Source organism: Coffea arabica, chromosome 7c (genome assembly GCF_036785885.1).
Source record: "Coffea arabica cultivar ET-39 chromosome 7c, Coffea Arabica ET-39 HiFi, whole genome shotgun sequence".
Taxonomy (NCBI): domain Eukaryota; kingdom Viridiplantae; phylum Streptophyta; class Magnoliopsida; order Gentianales; family Rubiaceae; genus Coffea; species Coffea arabica.
In genome coordinates, this window is record NC_092322.1 from 1,746,843 (window position 1) to 1,764,587 (window position 17,745).

A 17,745-nucleotide genomic window follows, 5' to 3' on the forward strand; every position below is an offset into this window, starting at 1 on the left:
TTATTAAATGAGTATCCATTTTTACCCATTTATTTAAATAGGTATCAATAGATTGACCCAATTACAAATCATCCATTTTGACATCTCTACTTTCAAGCTGCTCAGCCATCAATCATTCACATGGACGCCTAAAAAAGAAAAAGAATCGGCCCAGCAAAATGGAAAACATTATGATCTTAGAAACCTGGAAGTTAAAAGCCTCCACAACCTCCTGTAAGCCTATGTAATTAGCATGCGGATTCCTAGAAGCAAGAGGAAAAGGGGAAAAAAGAAAAGGAAATGACAACCAAATAATTAAACCAGAACTTAACAAATAACAATCTTGTCATGAACGGGAAGGTGACTACAAAATTGCTTCAGAGTCATCAACATGTGCTGTGCTCGATGGAACCATACACAATTCTTCATTCTCTCATCAGTATCTGACCCCGATTTCATATTCCAACAAAAGAAAAGTAATCTAGAAACCCCTTCAGCTGAGGGCAAAAGAGAGAGACTCATTTGCAACTTTCAGGTTCACCAAAAATTTCAACTTTACAAATTCCCCCTCAACGGACAAGAGATGTGTCAAAGTAACAGAGAAGGCGGGCCACGAACATTAACTCAAGGTTCTAGTATTCTAAACCTTTGGTTTTGGCGATCTATGCAGATTGTTCTCGTGACAGGGAGAAGCCTGTGGACGATTTGGTGTGGAAAGGGTCGGGTTTTGTTGCCCATTCTTTTCTGGTAATGCTGCCTGAACTCTACCACCGTTTTTAATAGCTTGAGCAATACTTGCTCGCTCAGCTTGAAGGGCCTGAAAGTAGGACGAGGAACTGGCCATATCCTTCAGGTCAGGCAGAGGCTTTAAGACTTCAACTACTTCACTCATCAAAGGTCGAGCTTTAGCATCACGGGTGAGGCAATGAGCAGCCAACTGAACTGCCTTCTGTGCACCTCTGATTGAGAACTGCCCTTCAAGACGGGGATCTATCAGCCTATAGAACCTACGCCTTTCCCTCAGATAAGGCCTCGCCCATTCGACCAAATTATGTTCTCCATTTGGTCTGGTTTTATCCATAGATCTTCGTCCAGTAAGCATTTCAAGTAAAACCACTCCAAAGCTGTAGACATCACTTTTTGATGTGAGATGTCCTGGCACAAAGAGAGAACTGTCTTAACATATATGACAGAATATTAACATTACTTGGAATCTATACAAAAGGCTAGGGTTAATGAAGATAAGAATACCCTAAGATTGGTTGCATATCTTGAGATTTTGTAAAGTAATTCAGATTTAAATAGCAAATGAGCTTTGATTTAGCTATAGTAGGTATCAACTGTGCATTAAAGGAGTAAGTTTAAGGCAGATAAACAACAGAAGCATGGACGTCAATGAGCAGAATCCACGCAGAAAAGCCACAAGGCACATAAAAACAAGAAAAATAACCACCCTCCAGAAGCGGCTAACTTTGATTATTTTCTCTTTCGTTGGTTCAGTCGCTAATAACAGATGAAAATATCAAACGGGATTTGAAACTACATTATACATAAGGGCGTGCTTTCTTGATAGAGAAAATGCAATAATATTACACAGGAGACTGTCTTTCTTAAGATACATACACTTCCATGCGTGCTTATATTTTGTTAACAAAAAGAAGTTAATAACATTCCTTTTAACAGATCAGTTCAAAGTAACCTAATCATCCCTGCGCATTAAGTGTTAATTTAAAAACACGAACAAGTCTACCCTATCAAGCCTTATATCTCGTATATTCAAGTGCTGGGGTCAACAAATTCATAACATATGAGACAAAGGGCTTCCATGATACATCAGAACAATCTTTGATAGGACTTCATTATTACTAAGAAGGCATTCATTCCTTTAATTACCTTATTTAGTGATTTGATTCAGCCATCTGATATAGTAATAAAAAGATTAAAAAAAATAGAAAAGAATAATTGCATGGGTTGTTTATCCACGGCCAATCCTTTCAGGAAAATGCCTTCTCAAAATTAAAGTAACAGTAAATTGATTAAGCAGTTCATGGTTATGGAACTGCCATGCAGGAGGATAGAAATTGGCCAGCATCAGACTTTTAGCAAACTTCAATAGCATGCTCCAAGTGCAGCCTATATACACCAGAAGGACACAATTTATACAAATAACCATATCTTGCTTAACAATGTTGAGTTAGATTAAGACATAAAAATGAGAGAGTGAAGATATATTAACAAAATAAGCAGAAAAAAGTGAAAGAAAAATAATGCTGCAGATGCAACTTATTCAAGCTCACCTGTCATGACATATTCAGGTGCAGCATAACCATAAGTTCCCATGACCCGTGTGGATACATGGGTCTTATCCCCCTCTGGGCCATCTTTGGCCAGTCCAAAATCGGAAAGCTTAGCATTGTAGTCCTTGAACAAATTTCCAAACAAACACTTATATAAAACATGGAAATAAAACAACAAAGTCAATTCCTACCCTTGAGAGTTTAAGACATTTACCGCATCCAATAAAATATTAGATGTTTTAAAATCTCGATATATAACTGGCCTTTCAGCTTCTTCATGAAGAAAGGCAAGTCCTTTCGCTGCATCTAGAGCAATTTTGATTCTGGTAGACCAAGGAAGAGGAAGAGACCCTACAGGACATGAAGCAGAAGGTCAATTACAAAGAACAACATACTGATTAGAGATAAAAAATTTTGAGTACAATTTCATACATACAAACAAGAACTATTCGTAATCTATGATTCTGTCATGGAAAGAAGAAAACAGAGAAGAAAGGATCCAAATAAGCAGAAGTAAACTTTAAAAGTGCGTGGTGACAGAATTATATTCCACTGTTACTTCCTCAAGGAGACGGCCTTTTTGTTTTTGTAGCAGCTGAACATTCCAAGTTAGGGTTACCTCTTTTTTAAGTTTCCATAATTTTTAACGTGTCACAATCCAAAACCAAGCACTTCTCTAGGCTGTAATGTATTTTCTATTCAGCATGCATGAGGATATGCTAGTTATACTAAAGTAATCGGTACATGGCCATTAAGCTCATATAAAACATTTATACTGATCATGCGTCAGCATGCAAACTTAAGCATTATTAGCTCATTGATAAATCCGTCTCAATCAATTTTTTTCCAGACTGAAGCAAAAGCCTTACATATTTATTGATTGATCAATCTTTATACAATAGACAAAAATGTTTAAAGAATCAACACACAGTTTACAATGTCATAAAATGACATATGCCATAGGTTTATTTACCAACTTAGTGATAAGAAAATATCATTTACAGAAAGAGCTAGCACAAAAAATGTACCTGCAGAGAATATGAGTAACTTAGAGAAATAACAACATACGTACTTCTAAACAAGTGATTCTCCAAACTTCCCCGAGGCATAAACTCATAGACAAGCAACCTTTGATCGCCTTCTATGCAATATCCTATCAATTTAACCAAATTAGGATGGAGGAGGTCACCTAGATAATTTACTTCAGCCTGACAAATGAGGATGGATGGAATGTGAAGAGATGAAAAATTAGTAGAAGAATAATCCCAGAGAAAATCAACAAATATCTAGTATCATACCAACCACTCCTTGTGACCCTGGAGTCCATCATGATTCAGGGTTTTTACTGCAACAGTGAGCCCTGAACCAGGTTTCACAGGAGTTGGACCATTTTCATTGATCCAACCTTTATAAACACAACCAAAGCCACCCTCACCAAGGAGATTATCTGGTCTAAAGCTTCTTGTTGCAGACTTCAGCTCATTAAAGGCAAACTTCCGAAGCTGAGAAGCAATTTTCAGTTCCTCAAGTATGTTAGGAGTGGATGGAGTACTTTCTGCAATGGTAGAGCTCGAAGATGATATAATGGGAGCAACCGGTTGGTCTCTACTGGTGTCATTGGATGATTTACTTTCTTCTGCTGTAAATAGAAAAAAGCATGCAAGGATAAGTGTCCCATGCATATTTGTCTAGAATGACGAGTCAACGGAACACTACAAAAGAATTTTAAGACCAGACAAAAGCAGGACGCATAGCCGTCCAAGGCAAAAAGCTTCAACAAGGTTCTAAGTAACAACTCCTACAGTTTCTGTAAAAACTGCATGTTTGAAAAATTTGCGTGCCAAGGGGAAGAAAAAAGGACAACATATAAAAAGAACTTAAGCACAAGCAATCGGTACAAAAGTTTCTCACCTGCAATCTGTATTTTGGATGATAGCCGTTAAAGCAAAACCACAAAATAGCAACTAAGCTTGTTACCAAAAATAATATTTGCTAATCAAATATTTTTGTTCGTTTGTTTATTTTGTTCTTGAAGCCATGGGTGATACCATTTCAATAATATTTTCTTGCCCTTATTTGAGTGCTTTTCCCTAAAATCGTCTTTTCTTTCAATGATCAATAAGAATGAAACTAAAAACTGCTAAGGCTCCATTCTGGAGACACAAATATACCAAACCAACATTCCCCCAGAAAAGCAGGGTAGGGAGATATTGTGATTGAAATAAGGCTACTCAACCTAAATAAAACATCATATAATTCTATCCTGGTGTGTTACATTAATAGTGAATCTACAAATTTGCAGAAATTATAACTAGGGCATTAAAGAAAATTCCCCAATTTGACATACGTGCATAAGCAAATCCAACTCATTTTGGCTTCAATATCCAAAAGATTTTATTTCTTTCAATTATGTGTAAGCATTTAAAACCAAACAGCATTTTACTTGATTCTCTGTGCTTACATCTATTGAAGAGGTGATGTGCTTGGAGGTAAAATCATCAACTGAAGAGGTAAATTCCATAGAATGAAAATAGTATCATCCTATAGATTTTCCACAACCAGCAATTAATCACGCTTGTTTAGGGCAAGGGGCATCCGAGATAAATGCTAATTCAACAGCAAAATCAGAGCGGTAAAATTTGCTTGTAATTTTGGACAAAAGTCACATTGAACAGCACAAGATAATGTGTTGGAAGATGATCCGGCAGATGCAAACACTGAAAACAAAATTGTATGTGCAATAGAGAAGGGACACAAGCAGAATTGGAGATACATATATGCACGGACAAAGATGGTGGCGCACTACTATACTCCGCAAACAATAATAATAATAAAACACAAGAAATTGGTACAGCAGTGTGGTATACCTAATTGAGTGCTGGAACCACTGACAGAGCTATCAACCTTGGAGCTTGGGGACATGCAGCTCCCCAAAAACCTCAACTTCATCCAACACCCTCTTGTCTCCATGGCATCATCATCATCATCATCATCACCACAATAATCTTTCCTCGTCTTGCCGATTGATTTCCTCAATCCCCGAGAGCCAGCATTGATACTTTCAGGAGCCAACCCCATTGTTCCAATGAATCCACGGTGTGAATTCCTGACTGATAATCGTAAAACTAAACCTTCAGTAGAGTGCGAGGACAAATCTGCCCTCTTTCCTCCCCTCTTAATGTCAAGATGCTTTCCTTTCCAACTAGTTCGTGTTGTTTTATAGGATTTGTGAATGAAGGATTCCAAACTCATTAATTATAGAAAAAGACAAAATTCAACCAAACCCACTGGATACAATAAATATCAAGAACCACCAAAAGGAAGTGAAAATGTCAAGCACCAGCACTAAGGCCACTTACCTTATAGGATTTCAAGAGTCCGAAGTTAGCAAATTTTGAACAAATCCCATCAATTAAAAAAAAACTTTCAAAAATTAGCAAAACTAAAGCCACTTACTTTATAGGATTTCAAGAGTCGGAAGTTAGCAAATTTTGAACAAGGCCCATCAATAAAAAAACAAAACTTTCAAAAATTAGATTGTACCCGGAGAGAAAAGTTCGCTCTCATTACGGGAAAGTACTAGTACCATAAAAGGAATACAAAGAAAAGCAAGAAGAGAATGAATTTCTAAATGAAAACCCACATGCAAAGATAATGATCCCATAAACCCAAAAAAGAATCTAAGGCCATTTCCAGACTCCACATTCTCCAGGGGAATGCAGAAAAGCCCAATGTTTGAGGATCAAAATATGCAGACTTAATTCTTGCTCAGTGTACTGTCGCACATTCTCTCATTGAAGATGCGCGCAAAGCAAAACAAATGTATGTCGTGAAGTGTGAACCTAATAATCTAATACTACTGCTACTTTGCTAATATACTGTATATCTCTCTTCCTCCGTTAATCAAACCCAAAATATATGTATATCAGCTTGAAAAGATAAGTGTTTTCAGACAAAAAGACCAAGGCATGGGCTGCTTTCAAGGCCAAGGCTAAAGAACAAAACAAAGAGGAGCAGAGAGAGAGTGTGTGTGTGTGTGACTCTGGGGTGCGTCTGAGAGAGAGAGAGAGGAGCGAGAAACGTGCGTTTTGCGTGAAAAGTAGCGAAGCGAAGGGAGGAGAATTGGATAAAAGAAAGGGACAAAGATTGGGACAAAGATTACAGGAATTTTGATGAGACTAGTTATCTTTTCTTTTCTTTTTAAATGTATGTTTCGGATTGGTTGATTATTTGGGTTTTTGACTTGGGTTTTCTTCGTCGTTGGACGTGAAGGCATCCGTTTGATTCTTCCGTTCTTCAGTTAAATGACTTATTAATGTACCAAACGGGCTAAACCCAGATGAGTTAAAACTCCAGGTTTAGGCAAGAGAATATTCTGAATTTGCACTTTCATCCTAAATTTGCACCTTCATCCCCATTAGTAACTTTATACTGTGTGTGTCCAATTTTGTGCACGATGTGAGTTTAGCATTTCCCCTTCTCAATTGTTTAAAGTAACTACATCCGTTTGGTCAATTTCATCTTCTTCTCCTCCTCCTTTTTTTCCCTTGCCTAACACTACATTAATAATTTACTCATGAGAAAGATAACGCTGGGGCTGCAAACGAATCGAGCCACTCGAGTCGAGTTCGATCAATATCGAATTTGAGCTGACTCGAGTCGAAATCGAGTTCAAAATATTAAGCTCCCAGCTCGCGAGTTCGAATATATATATATATATAATATTTTTTATTTTTTATTTTAAGTATATATATTTTTTATTTTAAGTGTATATATATTTTTTATTTTCTTATTTTAATAGTAAAATTACATATATATTCTTAATATTTTATTATTTATTAAGAAAAAATATTATTTTATTTATTTTTTAAAAAATAAAATAATTATTTTTATTTTTTTCGAGCTCGAGCTCGGCTCGAATTGATTCGAGTCGAGCTTGAGCTTTAAGTTGCTGGGTCGTCGAACTCGAGCTCGAATTCGAACTTGGTAAAATTTAGTCGAGTCTCGACTCGATTAGTCCAAAATTCGACTTGACTCGATTCGTTTGCAGTGCTAGATAGCGTCAATATCATCATATAACTAAGGTAAATCCAAAGTTAAGAGTTTACAGTCCGTGGGGCATCGATCAATAATTACTATATGCAGGGATAGCGGCCTACCATGTTGCAATATAAGATGAATCTCTAAATCGCTGATGAATTAAGCTACTAATATGTTTGGATTGTTATTTTCTAGAGTTTTTATGAAAAAATATATTATAATAACTTGATATATATGAGATAAAAAAGTAATTAAAAATATGATCATGAAAAATGTAAAAATTTTGTAGAGAAAAATGACAATCTAAACAATACCTTATTCAACTACCATAGCAAAATCACCTTGCTTAATGCCTTTGGTTACCTTTTTTTTTTATTTGCAAAGTTTTATGTTATTTACTTGTATTTTGTACAATATACCAAGTGTAGTTCACTCTCAGCGCTATGCAAATAAAAACCCATTTAAACTTAAGAAATACACTTCTATTCTACGTATCCAATCCCTTCTTGCTTGCAGACAAGTTGTGTTCTGCTTTAAATTGGTTTTTGGCAAGTATTTTGAGGTATACTAACAAATTTAGGACCATCAATCCTGTCACAATGCCCACAAGTGTTGAAGACTTTTGACGCAGAGATGACCCTCTCAGTTACAAAGAGTATTTAAATCAATTATCGTCTCTTAATAAATTATGCATTAACATAATCTGATACGTACTGTTATGGACAAGATAGATGAATGGATTTATGCTTCTGGACAGAAAAACTTCATTGCCATATTCATTTGTGCTGTTTGTTGGATGCATTAGCCTGTCTGTAGTTTAACATATTACACCATTGGCCTTTAATTTAAATTGTAGATACGTATTAAGCTACAGCAAATCGCTGGTAAAAGAATTAGACGAGCGGTATTATTCAAATCAAATTATTACAGTATATATTTATTTTACATTTAAAAAACAATAGCAATCCATACTTGGACTGGCTTAGGAAGTAAGATGGTAAGTCGGACCCAAGAATGAGGCTGCTGGATGCAAAGAGCTTTATCCTCTATTCTTTTAGTCTGACAATTGAAAAATCGTGCACGCATTTTCATTTTCATTTTCATTTTCATTGTCAGGGAGGAGGAACCAGACTTCCAGCCAAAGATCACCTTATCCAAAATTTACTAGTACTTCATTTAAAGATTCAAGTAGCCAACAGCCTTATTCGTGGCGGCGGTGGTGGGTGGTCATGGGTTCAACCCTTGCCTCCTGTCTTGTCACTTAATTGTAGCATTTTCTGACGGGATTTTTTTATCGGTTCGTCCTTCCTTTAGATTAGATTAAAGTAGGTTATACAAAGAGTGAATGGCCCAAAAGGTCACTAAACTATTAAAAATGGCATCCTTTGGTTACCAAACTTTTTTTATGGCCGAAAAGATCACTAAACTCGCAAAAAATTTTCAGCGGAGTCATTTTACCAAATTTCAGCGGTTTCTCATCCGGTTACAAGGGTCTTGAATTGAATAAATATTCTGATATGGGCAAAAATGTCCAAAAGATTATTGGGGCAAGTGAACTCACAAACTGTTTCGTTCCCAAAGTTGACCAATCAACCGACATTCACTTCGTCTTCTCCGGTGAAGTTTACTGGCTGTGAACACTTCACTTTCTAATTTGACCTAGTGCAGAAGTTTACTAGCTGTGACCGAGATTCACTCTCCTCTGTCTCGTCACTTCCGACCTCCCCACTCTCCCTATCCGTCCCACCACTAACCCCAACTCCACATCCAACTCCGACGACGATGACCCTTTTGAGCCCACAAGTTTCATCACTGCTTTCTCAACGTGGTTTTTCGAGCCATACCCATTATTTGCTTAGTCTTCGATTTCCTTCGCCGGCCACCTAGCTGAGCTGGAAAGAGTCTTGGTAGTTCTAATGACTACACCCGGCCAAAAAAAAAAAAGAAATAAGAGTGACTCCACTACATATATATTTACCCAGAAAAATGTTTTTTCCTTTTACAGAAAAAGAAAAGAAAAGAATGATACTTTTTTTTTTTTTTGTATTTCCGCAGCCGTGTGCTCTCACCCGTCACCAGTGGGCTACCGAGGGCAGTCGTTGAAGGGAGTGCTATGCTATCCCATTCTTCTCAGAGAAAAGAAAATGAATAAAGCCTAAAAGGTAAAGGTAAAAGAAGAATCTCAGGGCCTTACCTCTCTCTCTGATTTGTGTGCGTACCAGTTTCTACTCAATGGTAGGGGGAGAAGGGAGTGCAGAACAACAATTATTCACACCACCACCATTCCCCATCCCCTTCTCTTCAAGTCAGCGATAATACTCTATAATTATTGCCACTGCCTTTAATCATTCCCCCTTTCTCATTTTAAATTACAGTCTCTATTTTTATCGCCGGAGAAGACGAAGTCAATCTAGGGGTTCAAAAGTGGTTTGGGAACGAGACAATCTATGGCTTCACCTGTTTCAATAATCTTTTGGACATTTTTGCCCTTTGACTATATTCCTCCATTCCACGTTGCCCATGCCACCGGATGAGAAACCGTTGAAATTCGGTAAAATGACTACGCTGGAGAGTTTTTACGAGTTTAGTGACCTTTTTGGCCACAAAAAAAGTTTAGTGACCAAAGGATGTCATTTTTAATAGTTTAGTGATCTTTTGGGCCATTTACTCTTATACAAATGTTATCGACAAAAAAAAAAATTTAAGATTCAAATAATATTTTCCCATCTTTAAAAGCAACTCCCCCTCCCTTTATACTAGATTAGAGTAGGTTATACAAATATTATCCAAAAAAAATTAAAGATTCAAGTAATATTTCCCCCTTTAAAAGCAACGTCTGCCAAAATATTTCAGAACAAAAAGAACAGCAAAGCCTACACCGTATAGAACATATCATAATCTTTTCCCCCCCCCCCCCGTTTTCCGGGTACAAGAGTAATGCCTGCATAAAATAGAACGCAAACTAGCAACATGGATGAAAGGGAACCATATATACATAGCAAATGGCGATTCAACCGGACAGATTTGTTTTTAGGCCCTACTCGACCGTGGCTTGTTTGCTGGAAAAACACAAATAATCATATATACAGCTCTTTAGCTTTCATTACAACTACTTCATCTTCCAACAATTGGTGACAAAACATAAGTTCATTCTTTGGGCTACAAAGTTTCATTGTTACACATTTGGGCGTTAGTCACGAGTGTGAAAAGGTTGACAGATAATTCACCCTCGAAACCAGAATATCGTCTCTCTCGCAAAGGTAAAAAAACATAGGATTTTTCTTTAACTAGTACTGTAACTACTGTTTTTTTTTTCTGGGTAGAACCATAGGATTTTTCCCCCCGACATATCTCGATTAACAAAGCATCGAAGACTTCTTGTACCTCTGAGGATAAATGCCCGCAACCTCCGGAGCCTGGACCTGAATTCCAGCTATATAGGGCCCAACATCTAACTTTGGCCCATGAAGACAACCTTTCATGTTCATGATGCTTCTGTGTTTAATTTTTTTGGACTTGACTCCACTCCCACGAATCCCACATCTATATGCATGACAAGTATTTTCATTTATTAATATGTGTTTTCATACATAGCCTGTAGCCAATGTACATATTGCGAAGTCCCTTCCTCCTCCTCAACTCCAAACAAAAAAAAAAAGAAAGAAAGAAAACTATATTCCATGAAATTGATCATGTTGAGGGGAAACAAAACAATTCGCTGACAATTCTGCATTGATTTTTTGCTATTGGTGCCAAAGGCTAAATGTCAAGTCGGAACCAGGACAAATAACGACGTAAAATTTTATTTCCCATGGATTTCATGACTTTCAATTAATTGAAAAAGATGTCGTCAAAAATTTCTTTCTCATGCAAGCATTATTTGAAGTGTACATGGCACCAATACAATTTCACACCAAAGGTTTTCAGTGGTAACGGGGGCTCTTAGAGTTCTCCTTAATATCATCGAATTTAAGGTTTGAATCCTTTAAAGTACTCTTAGGGTGCGTTTGGTTCTACAGAATTGGAATTGAATTTGAATTGAAATTCTATTGAATTAGAATTCTATGAATTGGAATTCCAAAACATTGGAATTCTTTTGTTTGGGAAATGCATAGAATTGATACATAATTCATTTCAAATTCCAAATTCTTTGTTTGGATGGGAAAAGAATTCATTAAGAATCAGAATTGTTTCCATCTAAAATTTTTCTTTTTTTCTTTTTCCTATGTAATAATTTTTTAACACTTAGCTAATTGTTACTAAAGCTTCAAGGAAAAAACCAATTAGTGCCTTTAATAATTTATTTTTTCTTGCATTTAACTAATTGTTACTAAAGCTTTAAAGAAAAAAACCAATTAGTTCCTTTTCTGCCAAAAAAATACATTCTTAATTAAATTATATTAAATAAAAAACTAATTACATATTCTAACTTAAAAAGTAGTTCATATTTATCAAGTTAAAACCTTGATACCTTTTTAAAGTTAGGAACTTTAAATTTTAGAAAATTAAAAACCTACTCTATTATATGAATTGGGGAGGGAAGTCATAGCATGTACCTTTTATCAATGTTTGAGTTTTGCATCTTACAAAAAATTTCAATAGATGAATATGCAAACAAAGTGATTTAAGCAAAAAAAAAAATGAGAAAGAAAAGCACAATTATACATTACTACTATTCTTCAGTAAATGGCCATTCTAATATTCAATTTAGTCTGAATAATTTCCTATGAAACTTCAACTTGCACGATGGCTTTGTCTAATTTGATAGTCAACAAACATTACTCGTGCTAGAGCAATCCTAAATTGTGTCCACTCCCTTGTTGGTTGTACTGTTTGAATTCACCATCATTATTTGGACCATTATCTTCCATTCCATCTTACTCATCTTCATTTTCCATTTCATCTTCATCATCAACCTCATGTTGTACTCTTCACATCTCAGCATCAACTTCATCCAAGAAAGGAAGCAACTGCCCCTAGCTTTTCCTCTTGTTTCTTAATATCATTCTCATCTAATGTTCAGCGCCTTCCAAGAAATTTGACATTTATAACATAGATTAATAGATACCTTAGGAGCAAAGTCCTTGTCTACCAATCTCGCACCAACACCCTACATATTATGTTTAGAGTTAATATTGAAACAGAACTATGTTCAATGAATTGGATAAGAGCAATGTGGGAGCAAATCATACCTCACAGAAATCATTAGACTTGTTTAGAAATGCAATTCAAGGATATCCGGTATTCACAAGCCAGACACTGATCAAGAGGTTGAAACCCATCTTCTCAGCATATTACAAAAAGAAAAAGGAAATAATCTTCCTTCGCTCTTCAGTCCAAAATTTCGCCCACTCGACTTCTCTAACTTAGTAGAAAACCAGTATACTAGCTTATAGTGCATAAGCAGATTGGTGTTCAAGGTATTCTGAATATTTGTGAATAACTGATGCATGCTCTTAACATAAAGCGTGCAAAAATTGAAGACAAGCAACCATTTCAGGAACAATTAACCAGCACTTAAATCAATAAACATTGCCACCGTACAAAGTATCTCAGCTTATTATACCAAACTAATAACTGGATAGTTAGTAATTATTCAGGATATATAATTACTAATTGACATCAAGAATCCCAATCAACAATAGCTCATGCTTATAGAAATAAAGACCATGAAGCAAACGTCTCGACAATTTACATGAGATGATAAATCAACCAGGGAAGTGATTAATATTTAAATTAATGCCACAATATATCATTAGACACAGAAAACACTACAATCTTTTTGAAATAAAATTAACTTTTGATGTATTTGGCTATTAAGCTTTTAAAATTTCTTCTATAGAGACTTCACATGATTTCATATTCAACTTCAGCTCAGTCAAAACCCATTTGGAAACAAGTGCCTCCACTAGAACTTAAGCTACTAATGTAAGAGCAGATACATTAATTCCTGCTCAAGGGGCCTTAAATCCCTTCTCTGTAACCCAAAAAAAAGAGCAGATATCATTGATGTGTAGCGCATTGCAACAAGAAAAAAAGTAGGGAAACGGGCTATCACATTCATAAGTGGTACCTGCTTATTATTATTGAAATAAAAACCTAAAAAACACTACAAACATACACCCTCTTCCAAGACTACCATCTCCATTCTTAAACACAGAGATAACAGAGGAAGATAGTCAATTAGCATTCATCATAAGCCAAAATAGATATGAAAACAGAACAAACCATTGCAATGTATCCAATGAAAAAAAGCTATGTAATAAAGCCCATAACCAATTATTAATTGAAAAAATTTCAAAGATAAAGTTACCTTTTACAAGCCCTAAATGTGTCTAAAATTTGGGAAAAATGGAAGAGCTGAAGGAGAGAGCCCAAAGAGAAGATTATAAGATTATGGGGCCGAAAGGCCAACTCATAGTCAGTCGCATGATTTTGATAAGCTGATGGGAAAGAATTTAGGTAAACCCGAAAAGATGCATATGTAGAACGGATCTCGGTCTCTCTGACTCCTGAAGGTTCGCCTACCTCAAGGCGTGCACGCTAACAAAATTGTCGACTATAATCCACTGAAACGGAAGGCAGAGGGAGACGGTGGTGGGAGGGGTTAGGGTTGGAGCTGGAAAGATGGTGGAGAAGGAGCGATCGGAATAGAGAGAGAGTGCCCGTGTTTCATATTTCCGCTTGACTCGATTTTAATTTTTAACTCATATTAGATCCGCGTATAGACCTACTTTTCAGGGTTTAGTTATGGAATTGGAATTAGAATTCTTTTGATCCAATAAAGAATTCAATTCATGGAATTGGATCCCCATAGAAATCAGATTCATTTCTAATTCTTTGAGTGGAACAGAATCCAAACAGCAGAATTGGAATTGGGGCTCCAATTCCAATTCTAAACCTCAATTTCATGGGGAACCAAACATACCCTTAGAGTATTCTCTGCCACTGTCAAATTTAGGGTTCAAACCTTGAGTTTGTCTAACAATTGAAGGATGATAAAATGTGAGAAAATAATAGAGGAATTAGTGGTAGCCCATACTTATAAGAGTGTGATACCTGTGCCCTCCCTGGGTTAGCTCTTCTGATAACAAGCGCCTCTTCAGGCCAAGCTTACCAGGTTTCGAGTCTTGCCTGGCTAGGGCTATCGCGTCCGAGGGGGTAGAGCCTCCCCTCTCAGGCCGCAAGGGATTAGTCGGGTCGAATGCCCGGATACTCTCTTGTGTCTGAAAAAAAAAAAGAAAAAAAAAGAAAAAAAAAAAGGAAAGATACCCGTGGTTTATTTAAAAGAAAAAAAAAAAAAAGGAAAGTTCACTTGTCAGCAGGAGAGTTCCAAAAACGTCCCCTTCAGAGTTCAGACAGAAGATGAAAAAAGTGACCTGTTCCCATTCCCACGGGGAAGCTCCCTTCTCTTGTTCTCGTCTTCCCAGTTCCCACCACTTTGGCATCTTGCTTCTGCACCTCGAGGGAATATGAATTTGTGAGTCGATTTGAGTCTTTATTTTCTAGTTCTTGATTCTTTAAAATATTTTATTGCGTCATTTCCACATCAATGAACCTTTCCAACATCGTCCACGTCACAAGAACGTTCGTTTCTCGAGCGATTGTGCCGAGTACAGTACAGCGACGAGTTCGTGAGATGGTGGAAACAAATTGGAAATTCAGTGCAAGATGGAACCCATTTGTTTATGAAGCATCATGGCCCATGCCAGAGTAGAAGAAGACCCTACTCACTTTCCCCTGCGACTTGCGATTATTGCGTGTAACATGGATCTTCTATTTATTAATGGTTATTCCCATTAGTAATTATATAGTAAATCTTTTTGCATATCGACCCAGCCTTCCAAAATGTCGTACAATATCAAAAAAAATTTTTTTTTTTTTTAGCAAAGAAAATTAGAAAGAGAGTTTCGAATTCGAACTATATGAGGCTTCTGGACTTTTGGTACAAGAAAGAATATCGGTGAACATGACGTTTGCAAATATGAATTAGCAGTTTCTGTAATCATCGAAAATTGAATTTGGTAGTAAAATACTGCTAACTGGTACAGATATCGAGTGCGTAATTTTTTCACAAATTAAAGGTCAGGGCTGGGTGTATGTCGCTACTGATCATGGTATACCGGAATTCTGGTAACCAAAAAAAAAAAAAAAAGGACAATACTACCATTGAATCAACGAAAATTTTGCTGGTTTGGCCATGTCGACCATGGAGAAAAACTAGGCTGTTCCTCAATATTGTTGAACGCGTTGCATAAGGCTTCATCCGAGGTGGTCTGATCGATTCTAGGACCTTGGAGATCTGGTCCCAGTGAGGCCTGGAGGAGATGATGAGTTGGACCAACTGCAGGTTGCTCCATTGTTGAAGGAAATGGCATATGATTACTGGTCGGATGAGAGTTTGGGATTATAAGTCCAGTTTCTACTGATGTGGTACCCAAGTTGACATCAATGCTGTTTTCGCGGCTTCCACTGCTCCAAGAAGCCTCATTTTCTCTATTATTCAAATTGATTGGTTCTACTGCAGCACTTAATTCCACGCTTTGTAGAGCCACTAGCTGCGGAATTTACATACATGTAGAACGAACAAAAAGGATCGAACAAGAAATCAAAGAAAATCTTGGAATTATACGTACGTATGTCTGTAATCGATTTTTAAGTAGCAGCAATGCCAATCAGAATGTAGGAAAACGTACCTCAGAGTGAAATCGCTTGTTCTGAGCCCTGAGGAGTTCATTGTCAGCCTTGAGAATTTCGACTTGTCTCTTCAAAACCTCATAGTCTTTTTCCATTTGCTTAGTCTTCCATCTAGCTCTCCTGTTCTGGAACCATATGGCGACTTGCCTCGGTTGCAACCCCAGAGCCCTGGCTAGCTGCATTTTCCTCTCTGGCTCAAGCTTGCTGCCCAACTCGAAACTTTTCTCGAGCACCTTCACCTGCTCCAGGTTGAGCCGCTTCTTCTTCTCCCCAAGTGGCGCAGCGCCGTCGTCTGACATGTCATCTTCTAGACGCAGCGCTTCTTCAGACATGTCAACCCCAGAAAACGACATGGATCTCCTCATCAGGGCACTAGAAATGCCTGCACCACCACCACCAACAAAAAGTAATCATAAATTAAATGTTAAAACAAAGCACTAGCACTCATTAGAAAGGAAAGATAGAGAAAATTTTAATGAAATACTACCAGGGAAGTCATGATGTGCAGCGCTAGGGGCAGAGGGATTATTGCTGGAAGGAAGGCGGTCATGATCTTGATGGTTTTGAAACATGGAGTCGACCGGGAAAAAGGTTTCCATATTACCATGAATCATGAGAAACAAAATCCCCAAGGTTTAATTCTTTCTGGTACGCGGAGGGTCTGGATTAGGAGTAGTTCTAGATTAAGCCTTATATGCGGGACTAATTATGAATGGCGAGAGTAGAGACTATAGATGAGGGAGAAGGAAATGGGAACATGGGTGGCAAAGATGGAGGAAGGCCAGCGAGCCGATAATAATATGTTTAAAAGGAAAGAAAGAGAGAAATGTGAGGTGGTGCCTATGACTCATAAAAAAGATTCTATTTACCTGCAATGTGACACCATATGTGTCCATTTCTTAAATACAACAAATAATAATAGTAAGCGGACTTGCGCGGATTGTGTAATTTTATTTCTGGCTTTTCTTTTCTGTGCAAACAAATTGTTGCATTGCATCTTATATTAGGAGGTCGAAATGCATAAATCACCCCACGTGTATTACCTAGTAATAGTATGCTACTAATACTTTCATTGCCCACTTTTCGGGTAAACAATTTGTATATTACTGCAAGTTTGGTATTATCATCATTCGCTACATATTTTTGTTGAGTTTACCAAAAAAAATATGATGATGATTAAATCCAATAAGGAAAACGTATCTGTGTGTGTGTATATATACATATCTTACAAAGCTACTAACCAGATTTATAAGCAATTCAGGCCCCCAAGACAACTAATTCATATTCATGTATCTCTTATCATAGCCAGCAAAAATGTTGTTTTTCTCTCATTTATTCTTTTTTCTTCGTTAAGAGTGTTCCGCCGGGGGGAGGGGCCAACAATCCCCTCCTTTAAAAAAAAAAAAAAGTTCAAGCAGAGACATTAATTGTGTGAGGTGGCCACCACATTAGTTAGTTATGAAATGGGAGGTCAAGATTTCAAATCTTGTTTTCCATCAATGCGCCTCCATATGAAAATTGTTCTAAATCCATACGGGTGCGTGGTACACCCGTTTGATCTGATGATAGTTCAGTTCCCATCAAGTTCTCTCAGTTCAGTCGAGCCAGCCCCCTAGAGTAAGCTCTCCCAGTAGACCTAGAAGCAAATTAGACTAAGTTAGATGTGAGTAAAAATTTTTTATATTTTTTCTAAATATATTTTTTAATTACTTTTTTATTTTTTATATATATC

At 37.0% G+C, this 17,745-nt stretch overlaps 2 protein-coding genes and 1 long non-coding RNA gene across 5 annotated transcripts; all 3 read right to left on the reverse strand.

Annotated features, from left to right (window-relative positions):
- Window positions 1-280: 280 nt before the first annotated feature.
- Window positions 281-6,370, reverse strand: LOC140010336 (serine/threonine-protein kinase PBL34-like). Of its 2 annotated transcripts, none has more exons than XM_072056995.1 (6): window positions 5,144-6,370; window positions 3,575-3,915; window positions 3,349-3,484; window positions 2,491-2,627; window positions 2,277-2,400; window positions 281-1,134 (listed from the first exon to the last, which is right to left on the reverse strand). In XM_072056995.1, exons 1-6 carry the CDS (start codon window positions 5,526-5,528, stop codon window positions 620-622), a joined length of 1,638 nt encoding a protein of 545 aa, XP_071913096.1. In that variant the 5' UTR covers window positions 5,529-6,370; the 3' UTR covers window positions 281-619. The 2 variants fall into 2 exon arrangements, with proteins under 2 accessions (XP_071913096.1, XP_071913095.1); XM_072056994.1 differs by having other exon boundaries at window positions 478-1,134; window positions 3,575-3,912; window positions 5,144-5,670.
- A 5,587-nt stretch (window positions 6,371-11,957) lies between these two features.
- Window positions 11,958-15,095, reverse strand: LOC140010174 (uncharacterized). Of its 2 annotated transcripts, XR_011817435.1 has the most exons (3): window positions 14,696-15,089; window positions 12,509-14,542; window positions 11,958-12,426 (listed from the first exon to the last, which is right to left on the reverse strand). It is a non-coding gene; the product is annotated as an uncharacterized lncRNA (long non-coding RNA). The 2 variants fall into 2 exon arrangements; XR_011817434.1 differs by having other exon boundaries at window positions 11,958-14,542; window positions 14,696-15,095.
- A 196-nt stretch (window positions 15,096-15,291) lies between these two features.
- Window positions 15,292-16,867, reverse strand: LOC113698049 (homeobox-leucine zipper protein HAT7). Its single transcript, XM_027217717.2, has 3 exons — window positions 16,501-16,867; window positions 16,013-16,395; window positions 15,292-15,874 (listed from the first exon to the last, which is right to left on the reverse strand). Exons 1-3 carry the CDS (start codon window positions 16,625-16,627, stop codon window positions 15,491-15,493), a joined length of 894 nt encoding a protein of 297 aa, XP_027073518.2. The 5' UTR covers window positions 16,628-16,867; the 3' UTR covers window positions 15,292-15,490.
- Window positions 16,868-17,745: the final 878 nt, after the last annotated feature.